General features: G+C 37.8%; 1 protein-coding gene across 1 annotated transcript in view; it reads right to left on the bottom strand.

The window, feature by feature from the left end:
* Positions 1-2,929: 2,929 nt before the first annotated feature.
* LOC138333227 (centrosomal protein of 120 kDa-like) overlaps positions 2,930-12,487 on the bottom strand; it is a 30,465-nt gene continuing 20,907 nt past the window's right edge. Inside the window, exons 17-22 of the mRNA XM_069281466.1 lie at positions 9,389-9,481; positions 8,671-8,783; positions 8,190-8,238; positions 7,447-7,569; positions 5,131-5,375; positions 2,930-4,663 (exon numbers count right to left, since the gene is read on the bottom strand). Of these exons, the coding sequence (XP_069137567.1) occupies positions 4,426-4,663; positions 5,131-5,375; positions 7,447-7,569; positions 8,190-8,238; positions 8,671-8,783; positions 9,389-9,481 (861 nt within the window). The 3' untranslated portion in view covers positions 2,930-4,425. The remainder of the gene's footprint in view (positions 4,664-5,130; positions 5,376-7,446; positions 7,570-8,189; positions 8,239-8,670; positions 8,784-9,388; positions 9,482-12,487) is intronic.

Raw genomic sequence — 12,487 nt, 5'->3', positions numbered from 1 at the left:
TGACACTACACTTTTGATGGATGCGTACAAATGCAGTTAGCTTGGTACAGGTTTATAACGCACAATACACTGTTGTCCGAGGCTAAATTACATGGCTACCAAGGCAATACAACACTGGTGTGAAAACGTAGTGTTCAGCAATACAGTTATGTCGCATCATCAAAATGGCTGTCTTTACTTTAAGTATTGTGCAACTTCATGTTGCCATTTTCAAACATGGAGAATAAATTTCCAGCCACATTTCTTCGTTAACAGTGAAGAATTTTCAAAATAACCGTGTAGCAGGTTTTAGTTGTAAGAAGTATACATGCATGAATGACATTATCACCTTATAGCCCATGCAAGGGTGAATTTCCCTTTATTTTTGCGGGGTTGATCTTTGATCATGGCATTACTCTCGCCACGTTATATTGAATCATTGATGCTGGAATGAACTTGTCTGCATATAAAATGGAAGGTCGCTGATTTAGGATTGCCAAGAATATATAGCAGAAGCAAAGGACTATATATATATATATGGTTTGGGTACTTTTTGCCGCCAAAATCCATCAAATTTTCAAACTTGAATATCAAATATCGAGTACATATTTGATAGAATAGGTATGATAGTTATGTATCATTACAGCTGTAGTTGCTATGGTAACCATCCAAAATATGCAAAAACTATTATTGCAAAGGGCACTTACTCCACCAGTTGCAATCGAATCAAGGCGATTTTTGAACTCGTTCAAGATCTTTCCAGTGTTAGTCTAAATACAAAGTTTCATTAAGCTTGGTGCATGTTTACTCAAGTTATTGTGTTCACAAGGTCCAATCAAAATTATTATTGCAAAAGGCAATAACTCTATAAATGAGTCAAATCTAGAAATTTTCGACTTCTTCCGAGATCTTTCCAATGTAAGTCTACATATAATGTTTCATTAAAATCGGTTCATATATAACCAAGGAAATATTAGCAGACAATACACGATATCGATGCACAACGACAGATAAATGACGATCACAACAGGTCACCATTACCTAACAAAAACTATCAAAAGTTAGACAAAAAAGGGCAAAATTTTCAAATACAGTTAATTTATGCATATTTTGGATGGTTACCATGGGAACTTTGAGCTGTGAAATTAGAAAACTTTTATTACAATTAAATCATAGATGTACTAAATATTTCAAATGCAATTATTTTATGCTTTGATACTTAGCTTAACAAGAGATCCCAGAGGGATCTTGGCGCCCACCAAAGAATGATCTATGTCTGACAATGGAAAGAGGGATCTTTTCTCTGCTTTTCAAACTTTTGCAAACATACTACATATAAAATTTGAGACAGATCGCTTCAGTACTTTCTGAGAAATAGCAGTAACAAACTTCAACTATCAAAATCCAAGATGGCTCCTTGGCGGCCATCTTGTAAATCGATCGGTCCCAAATCGAAATATGCACAACTAGGGCCATAGAGGAACCTATATATGAAATTTGAGACAGATTCATTCAATACTTTCTGAGAAATAGCGATAACAAACTTTAACTATCAAATTCCAAGATGGCAGCCTGGCGGCCATTTTGTTGACCAATCGATCCAAAAACGCATTATGCACAACAAGAGCCCTAGGGAAACCTACATATGAAATTTGAGAAAGATCCCTTCAGTACTTTGTGAGAAATAGCGATAACAAACTTTAACTATCAAAATCCAAGATGGCAGCCTGGCGGCCATCTTGTTGACCGATCGGTCCAAAAAAGCATTATGCACAACAAGAGCCCTAGGGAAACCTACATATGAAATATGAGAAAGATCCCTTCAGTACTTTGTGAGAAATAGCGATATTAATCTTTAACTATCAAAATCCAAGATGGCTGCCTGGTGGCCATTTTGTTGACCGATCGATCCAAAAACGCATTAAGCACAACTAGGGCCCTAGGGGAACCTACATATGAAATTTGAGAAAGATCCCTTCAGTACTTTCTGAGAAATAGCGATAACAAACTTTAAGTATTAAAATCCAAGATGGCTGCCTGGCGGCCATCTTGTTAACCGATTGGTCCCAAAATGCAATATGCACAACTAGGGCCCTAGGGGAACCTACATATGAAATTTGAGAAAGATCCCTTTAGTACTTTCTGAGAAATAGCGATAACAAACTTTAAGTATTAAAATCCAAGATGGCTGCCTGGCGGCCATCTTGTTAACCGATTGGTCCCAAAATGCAATATGCACAACTAGGGCCCTAGGGGAACCTACATATGAAATTTGAGAAAGATCCCTTCAGTACTTTCTGAGAAATAGCGATAACAAACTTTAAGTATCAAAATCCAAGATGGCTGCCTGGCGGCCATCTTGTTGACCGATTGGTCCCAAAATGCAATATGCACAACTATGGCCCTAGGGGAACCTACATATGAAATTTGAGAAAGATCCCTTCAGTACTTTCTGAGAAATAGCGATAACAAACTTTAAGTATCAAAATCCAAGATGGCTGCCTGGCGGCCATCTTGTTAACCGATTGGTCCCAAAATGCAATATGCACAACTAGGGCCCTAGGGGAACCTACATATGAAATTTGAGAAAGATCCCTTCAGTGCTTTCTGAGAAATAGCGATAACAAGAATTGTTAACGGACGGACGGACGGAAGGACGGACGGAAGGACGGACGGACCACGGACAAAAAGCGATTTGAATAGCCCACCATCTGATGATGGTGGGCTAAAAAAATTGATGGGTTTGGGGCCAAAATGGGCCTAAACCATACATACCTAGTCCTTTGCCAAAATGTTGATCAAAATATTTCATAAGTATTGTGTATTTACTGGTATTTTTCTTCATGATAAACAAACTCAGTCGATATGAATCTGCAGACATCTCATATAAACATAAAACAGGCATGTAACATAGTTATCACATGCATAACAACATGAACCAAGAAATCTATAAGTTTTGTATATTTTGTGTTTATTTTTAGGCATTGCATGTCATCTTTCAAAATGTATGTAAAAACTCTTTTCATTTCAAAAATGTAGCAACCTAGCGATATATTACTATATTAACCACATACAGCTGTACTGGTCTATACAGGTACCACATACAGCTGTACTGGTCTATACAGGTACCACATACAGCTGTACTGGTCTATAAAGATACCACATACAGCTGCACTGGTCTATACAGGTACCACATACAGCTGTACTGGTCTATACAGGTACCACATACAGCTGTACTGGTCTATACAGGTACCACATACAGCTGTACTGGTCTATACAGGTACCACATACAGCTGTACTGGTCTATACAGGTACCACATACAGCTGTACTGGTCTATACAGGTACCACATACAGCTGTACTGGTCTATACAGGTAGGTAGTCAGGGGATTAATGTCACACAAAGGTACTAATCACAAAGCATTTGTCATCGGGTTAGGGTGAGGTTAGCTCAATTCATTAATTCATTGAAGGATATTTAAGAACATTAATTTCAAATGAATTTAGTGTTGAAATGATACAATACTATGAAACTAGTCCAATTATTTTCTCTGTTAAATACAGAAACCTTATTTACTGGAACTAAATATAAAACTATTCCTTTTATACAGGTACATGTAGTTAAATATATAATACCAACTTCATAATCAATTATTATAAATATTTAAATAGCTAACAAAAAAAGGACTTCACAATTTGATAAAATAAGTTCACATCTTGACTTAGGAGAAGTAAGACTATTAATGCAGCGAAAAAAAGAAAAATACAGAATAACAGAAAAGCATAAATTAAAGAACTAAGACTACATAGTGAAGATACTACATATGAATCAAGGAATTTAGATAATACACAAGTAACATTTTCCATTATTTTGTATCATGTATTAGGAAATCATGATAGAGAATTTTAATAATTCTGATATACAATCATCTACAGACACATACATGTACTTCCATTCCCTATCTACAGTATACATACATACCACTAAAATAAATCTCTGCTAAGCTGCAGTCACGCTAATCTTTCATAAAAATGTGAATCAAATTTCACATACTTAACAGATTTAGACATGGAACAACTTTAGATAATAGAAATATCACAGGATAAGATCATGGAACGTCCTGGGCGAAGTTTTTTCCCCACAATAGAGAATGGCTATATGGATGATAGATCAGACAGAATCACTTGGACACACAGAACCTCATCAGGGAGCAAGAATTGTTGTGTTAACATTACAGACCAATGACAGTTTTGACACACTGTAAAATCTGACCAAGTAAAATAGATCAGTGATATTTCCTCAGACATTGTCACCAACTCTATTAACTTGACACACTCTCCATTCCAACACTGTGTTGGTCAGAAAATTCCTGTCTCACTAAATACACTGTTGAATTATCGTTTCACCCTCAGACATCAACAGATGATTTGTCCTTTACTGTCGGTGTTATAAAGCATTTGTCTTCTTCTGTACCATGGATTCTCTGATTTGTCTATCTAGCTCAGCAATGATGCGATCCTGAGTGGTGTAAACTCCAGTTCGTAATAAGGTGTCGCGTTCCTCAATCAGGCGTGTGATGTGTTCGTCCAGGCCATGGCTATCCTCACCTTTAGTGCCGGAGTATTCCCGTGGACTCAGCGAATGGTTTAGTGACTTGGATTTTTCTTCCTCTAGCTGCCTTAATCTGTATAAATATAGACATTGTAAATGTATCACAAAGGAAATTTGCATGAAACTTCTTTTTGGCATGAAATTATGTATTTATAAAATCTAGTGTATTTTAAGTGCGACTAAAACCGTAAAAAATTAATTGCTTTAAAATTTTCAGCAGGACTTAACAACAACTTTGTTACATATAGGATCTGACAAATCACAAATTAACCAATAAATACTAACTCCAAAATTTTTGAAGGCTATCAAATATTTTAAAACAGCTGTCAGTAACATTTTCTTCCATGTAGTCATTTCACCCCAAAGAGCACAGCACAGCATAGCTACATATTTATGCATGCTGGGATGAAATGGAATGAATATAGGTCACCAGAAAGTGGCCCCTATTGTGATCCTCCGTGAAACAGAGTGAGAATAAGGATCTACACATTACCGACATGTTATAAAATAGAAAGGTGATATACTACAAATGAAGATTACCTGTTGAGTTCATTTTTGAGGTCTTCTAATTCTTTTTTCTCTGACTTGACGACTTCTTTCTCCTCTGCAGCCAGATACCTTAATCTCATGTGTTCCAGTTCATGTTGCTGACGTTTCAGCTCTGTTTTGGCTGCTACTTGTTCCTTTTGTTTGAGTCGGGCCAGCTCCTTAAGGGCACGACCCCACTGCTGTTTATAGTGTACCTTTGACTTAGCTATGGCATCCAACTTACGCTCAAGTTCAACCTGGAAACAATTCAATTAAAACAATAGATTATGTTTTGTAATATAAATTCATGGCACATTGATGATAAAGGGACATTATAGTTACATGGACTACTTAGTAACATGACATATTTGTAATGTAAAGACTTTCCTTGCTTTCATGGTTGCTATAAAAACATGGACACAAAAACCATGAACCACATTATATCTATGATATTGTAATACTTTCCAATCTGCTAATGACAATTTTTTCTGTCCACGAAATGATTTGAAAGTTTCAAACTACCAAAACATGTATCCATGAGCATTTCATATCAAGCAGATGTCTCAGAAGAACTTACTCCTAAACAAGAGGCCCAGAGGGCCTGTATTGCTCACCTGGTTTGTAATGCCAAGTTATGTTCTGAATACAGGTTCATTGTAAAAATTCATGCAGAACTTTATGACTTTATGGGCCTGCACCTCCTTCTGCTGGAGAGGTCAGAGCCAAAATTAATACAAGCTCTGTTTCCCTTCCCCCAAGGATATTTCTGACCAAATTTGGTGACATTCCATGCAGAACTCGACTAATAGCGATTTAAAGGATTAACCTCTATTTTATTTTCCCTTTAAGGCTCTGACCCCCTGGGGGCAGGAAGTGCAGGGCTCCATAGGGGAAATAGAGGTAAATCCTTTAAATTGCTACTTGTCATAGAGTTCTGCATGGATTATAACCAAATTTGGCTACATACATCCTTGGGTGAAGGAGACCAAAGCTTGGTCAGTGATTTATAAATTTGCCTTTGTAGACTATGATGAGTATTTGCTTCCATCAAACCTGTGAACTTAGAGGTATTTTTTGAAATTTTAAACATTTTGACCCTGTTTGGTCCCCCAGGGGGTCATCAAGGACGGAAATGGATGTTAAAATGCTATATCTTAGGCTAATAATTGTAATCAAGTTTGAATAATTTCCTATGAAAATTGGGCAAATAATGTTCACAAATATGTTTTTCCTATATAAACTAAAGTAAACATGTCTGTAAAATCTGTAATTATTTGATTCTACTATTTCCAGAATTTTAGAAGATTTTTGAAGTTTTAGCCTATTTGACCCTTTTTTAGCCCCACCCCTCTATCTCCAGGGGGTCGGCTAGGACCAATGTGGATATGATATTAAAATGCTTTCTCAGACTAATATTCTAACCAATTTTGACTCATTTCCTATGAAAATTGAGCAAAAAATGCTCATTAAATTGTTTTTCCTATATAAACTATAGTAAACTTGACCCCCATCTCAAGGGGAAACATGAGACCCCAGGGTCATATAATTTACAATTTTTATAAAACAAACTTTAAGACCTTTTCATTTATAAAGTAGTATTGATTCTACCATTTCCAGAATTTTAGACGAATATTTTTGAAGTTTTAGCCTATTTGACTCTTTTTTGGCTCCGCCCCTCTGCCCCCAGGGGGTCGGCCTGGACCAATATGGATATGATGTTAAAATGCTATCTCAGGCTTGACCCTCTCCAGGGGGAAACGTGAGACCCCAGTGTCATATAATTCAAAATTTTTGTAAAGGATCTTAAGACCTTTCTATCTATGAAGAGTATTTGATTATACCACATCTGTGAGTAGAGAAGAAGATTTTTGAAATTTTACTCAATTTTACCCCTTTTGGCCCCTCCCACAGCCCCCTGGGGGTGGGGACCATATAATTCACAATTTTGATTGACCTTATGTTGACCTGATGTCTTAGAAGGTTTGTGCAAAATTTCATTGAAATTGCTTCAGCAGTTTTGGAGAAGAAGTCGCAAATGTAAATTGTTAACGGACATACAACGCATGATGACTGACAAAAGGCGATTAGAATAGGTCACTTGAGACTTCGTCTCAGGTGACCTAAAAATTTGACCTTGAGATTAAGGTCAAAGATACTTTACATATATATTCAATGGCTTAAAATCAACTGATGTTTCAAAACGCTATTTACCTTTATTTATTTGAAGAGACTTTAGAATGGAAGAATAATGAAGAAAAGTTATTAACATTTATCAAAGACGAAATTTAAAGCATCAAACTTCTGTATGATTATCATTTCTTTACATACCTTTTCCAGTGTGAGCAGATTGATCTCTGACTGAAGTCTGACCTCTGGTTTGGTATTCTGTTGTTCTTTATACACAGCAAACTCTTTTTCTTGGTTCTGATTCTTCTTCTCCAAATCTGCTATCTATAAACACAGAAATCGTGCTTGGTTTGATTTAACTTATTTAAACATCCTATTACTAACAGCCTGGGACATTAAGGGATGTGACAGGTTTAGAAGGTGGAGGAAAACAGGAATACCCAGAGGAAAAACCACTGACCAGCAGTCAGTACCAGACCCCACATGGGATTTAAACTAGCAATCCAGGCTTATGGTAATATGTTGAGACATCGCAACAACTCTACTCCCACTCATGAAATTATGTTAAACCAAGCATAAAATGTATAACCCATTACTAAAATAAGTCTTATCATATGCTATTTGCATCAAACTTGTAATATCAATACTTGATTTATAGATACACACTGTAAAGATATATTTCCCTTTTGTCTGTAATACTTACCCTACTGAAACCTCAATTTCAACAAATGAACTTATAGATGTATAGAATATAGATATAGTTTCAACAAAGTCTTGAGTTTTTTGGTAATTTTTTGATAGATATATAATTTATAGATATACTTTAACTGCAGGTCTTCTGATTAAGCAAGTCTGACAATTTTCGTTGATGACAATAATTTGTAGGTCAGACTGATCTACTAAAACTAGAATAATCATCAAATAGATTTAAAATCTGTTAGTACCTCTCTCTTGTATCTCTCGATCAGACTTTCAATTTCTTTGCACTTTAACCTGAAACATTAAAATAATTCATGCATTTAGTATTCCAAACAATAATACAGAAGATTTCTTAGAACATGTCTTATTAATGAATTTAGTTTTTTCTAGGAAATGAATATGATAAATTTCTTCAGTTGTACATGGAGTAAAGTTCCTAGGCTTATTGGTTATAGTTATGGAACAGAGAATAATCTTTCCCTGATTTCATGGCTAAAATCTTTCGAATGTTAAAATCTTGAAATCTGGTACTGAGCTGATTAGATAGTGATTTCAGTGTTTATGGGTGACATCCCTCCAAGGTATTATTCAGATTAATAGATTAATCCATTTAAAGCTTCAGCTTGAGAATTGGACATAAAGAAATATAAACGTAACAAGGTTTTGTCATTTTTTCTAGCTTGAGAATTGGACATAAAGAAATTCAACAAATATAAATCCACGAACCTCTCCAGCTCCACCTGGTGGTCACAATCTTCCTTCATCCTGCGCGAGGCTTCTCGTACATCCTGCAGCTTCCTGTCATGTTCTCGCTGTAGATCAGTTTTCATTCTGGCCACCTAAGGAAAATAATAGGTAAAATTGTAAATTCTAAATAAGTCATTCCAATAGTGAAGTGACTTAACAAAATTAATGGTTTGATTAGTGTAACGTCCTATTAACAGCCAGGGTTATGTAAGGATGTGCCAGGTTTGTTGGAGAAAATCTGGAGAACCCGGAGAAAAACCACCGACCAGTGCTATATCACTTACTGACAACGGGCGAACCAGTCGTCCCACTCCCTGTATGCTGAACGCTAAGCAGGAGCAGAAACTACCACTTTTATAGACTTTGGTGTGTCTCGACCAGGGGACAGAACTCAGAGCCTTCCTCACAGGGGCGAACGCTCAACTCAAGGCCAAAAGTGTGGCGGTGCTAAGGGAAGCATTAGGAAAGATAAAGTCAGTTAGGAAGAAGAGAAAAGATAAGATCCTAAATTTAGTCGCCTTTTACGATCATGCAATAGGGGCAGCAGGTACAATTCTACCGTCCTACCTGTAGGTGGAGACATCATAACCACTTGGCCACCATGGCCCCAATGAGACACATTGAGACTAAACACTTATTACTAATGTTAGTGTCCTGTATCCATTTCAGATCAATAATCAATTTGGCTAGACTTTACCTCTTGTTCATTGGCAGCCAGCTGTTTTTCCCGTTTTTCAAGGTCGGACAAGGTTTTCCTCAACTGGTCTTCTAGCTGTGCATATTCAACCATCTAAAATAGACAAACACACAAGGAATCATTTAATCACTGTACTTAAGGATGCATTCTTCTGAGGTTTCAGTCCCGTTGAAGTCTTGTTTCGACAAAGACCAAAGAAGTTATGAGATTTTCAAATACAATTTATCAATATCTGTAGCAAGTTGCCAGTTGCAAATTTTGTCAAAAAATTACATTTCTATTCTCATTAGATTTTTTATACAGGGATTTTAAGAAATGGTCAAGTTCACCCTTAATTTGGCGGGCATTTTGAAATTGTGTCTTTATTCGCTTCGACTTAAATCATCACTGCGCTAACATTTTTAGCTCTATTGAGCTAATTTTTGCTGTAAATCTTTACTAGGTTCGTGGTAATTAAACCAGCACACGGACATATGTTTTTCTAAAAAAATTTTCAAATATATAATACATACAAAAAAGACTATTGTGATATAACTTACATGATGATATATTCAGTCATATATTTAACTATTAATTAATAAACACATTTAATAATAAATTATTTATACATCTTCCCATATAATTTACTATCTTTACTCAAATTTAAATGCTCCCTGATTCATTAATATAATTCAAAGGGTAGGAACGTGAGGATGTGTGTGAGAGAGTGTAAGGATGTGTATATAAATTAATTTGTAATTTGATGTTTCATTTGTATTTATAACATGTTGTACATTACTGGAAGAGGGAAAGGGTTGATATAGGCACTGTCTGTTACCCAATCCCATTGTGGATAATTTATATATACAATAAAATATTTTGAATTGAATTGATATGTTTTTTCTTCCATTTTCTTTTATGCTATTAACTCCTATTTCCAACAAGAGGCCCAGAGGGCCTGTATCGCTTACCTGGTTTATAATGCCAAGTAATATTCTGAATACAGGTTCATTGTTTCTTTTCTGAAGGAATTTTAATATTAACCTCTAAATCCCCTATTGGGCCCCACCTGTCCTGCCCCCGGGGGGCCAGAGCCAAAATTTATACAAGTTCTGTTCCCCTTTCACAAAGAATGTTTGTGGCCAAATTTGGTTACATTCCATGCAGAACTATATGACTAGTAGCGATTTAAAGAATTTACCTCTATTTCCCTATTGGGCCCCACCTCTCCTGCCCCCGGGGGATCAGAGCCAAAATTTATACAAATTCTGTTCCCCTTCCCCCAAGAATATTTGTGGCCAAACTTGGTTACAATTCATGCAGAAATCTATGACTAGTAGTGATTTAAAGGATTTAACACTATTTCCCCTATTTGGGCCCCACCCCTCCTACCCCTGGGGGGCCAGAGCCAAAATTTATACAAGTTATGTTCACCTTCCCCCAAGGATGTTTGTGGCCAAATTTGGTTACAATCCATGTAGAACTCTAGGACAAGTAGCGATTTAAAGAATTTACCTCTATTTCCCCTATTGGGCCCCGCCCCTCCTGCCCATGGGGGACCAGAGCCAAAATTTATACAAGTTCTGTTCCCCTTCCCCCAAGGATGTTTGTGGCCAAATTTGGTTACATTCCATTCAAAACTCTATGACAAGAAGCGATTTAAAGGATTTAACACTATTTCCCCTATTGGGCCCCACCCCTCCTGCCCCCGGGGGGCCAGAGCCAAAATTTATACAAGTTCTGTTCCCCTTCCCTCAAGGATGTTTGTGGCCAAATTTGGTTACAATCCATGCAGAACTCTAGGACAAGTAGCGATTTAAAGAATTTACCTCTATTTCCCCTATTGGGCCCCGCCCCTCCTGCCCCCGGGGGGCCAGAGCCAAAATTTATACAAGTTCTGTTCCCCCTCCCCCAAGGATGTTTGTGGCCAAATTTGGTTACAATCCATGCAGAACTCTATGACAAGTAGCGATTTAAAGGAAATGTTGACGGACAGACGGACGACGGACGCCGCGCCATGACATAAGCTCACCGGCCCTTCGGGCCAGGTGAGCTAACAAGTTCTGTTCCCTTTCCCCCAAGGATATTTGTGGCCAAATTTGGTTACAATGCATGTAGAACAAGTAGCAATTTATAGGATTTACCTCTATTTCCCCTATTGGGCCCCGCCCCTCCTGCCCCCGGGGGGCAAGAGCCAAAATTTATACAAATTCTGTTCCCCTTCCCACAAGGATGTTTGTGGCCAAATTTGGTTACAATCCATGCAGAACTCTATGACAAGAAGCGATTTAAAGGAAATGTTGACGGACAGACGGACGACGGACGCCGCGCCATGACATAAGCTCACCGGCCCTTCGGGCCAGGTGAGCTAACAAGTTCTGTTCCCTTTCCCCCAAGGATGTTTGTGGCCAAATTTGGTTACAATGCATGCAGAACTCTAGGACAAGTAGCGATTTATAGGATTTACCTCTATTTCCCCTATTGGGCCCCGCCCCTCCTGCCCCCGAAGGGCCAGAGCCAAAATTTATACAAATTCTGTTCCCCTTCCCACAAGGATGTTTGTGGCCAAATTTGGTTACAATCCATGTAGAACTCTATGACAAGTAGCGATTTAAAGGATTTACCTCTATTTCCCCTATTGGGCCCCGCCCCTACTGCCCCCGGGGGATTAGAGCCAAAATTTATACAAGTTCTGTTCCCCTTCCCCCAAGGATGTTTGTGGCCAAATTTGGTTACAATCCATGAAGAATTCTATATATGACAAGTAGCGATTTAAAGGATTTACCTCTATTTCCCCTATTGGGCCCCGCCCCTACTGCCCCCGGGGGATTAGAGCCAAAATTTATACAAGTTCTGTCCCCCTTCCCCACAGGATGTTTGTGGCCAAATTTGGTTACATTCCATTCAGAACTCTAGGACAAGTAGTGATTTATAGGGTTTACCTCTATTTCCCCTATTGGGCACCGCCCCTACTGCCCCTGGGGGACCAGAGCCAAATATTATACAAGTTCTGTTCCCCTTCCCCCAAAGATGTTTGTGGCCAAATTTGGTTACATTCCATTCAGAACTCTATGACTAGTAGCGATTTAAAGGAAATGTTGACGGACAGACGGACAGACG

Source organism: Argopecten irradians, chromosome 10, assembly GCF_041381155.1.
Source record: "Argopecten irradians isolate NY chromosome 10, Ai_NY, whole genome shotgun sequence".
Lineage (NCBI taxonomy): Eukaryota > Metazoa > Mollusca > Bivalvia > Pectinida > Pectinidae > Argopecten > Argopecten irradians.
Note: the sequence above shows the minus strand (reverse complement) of the source record. Positions and strands in the feature narration are given on the sequence as shown.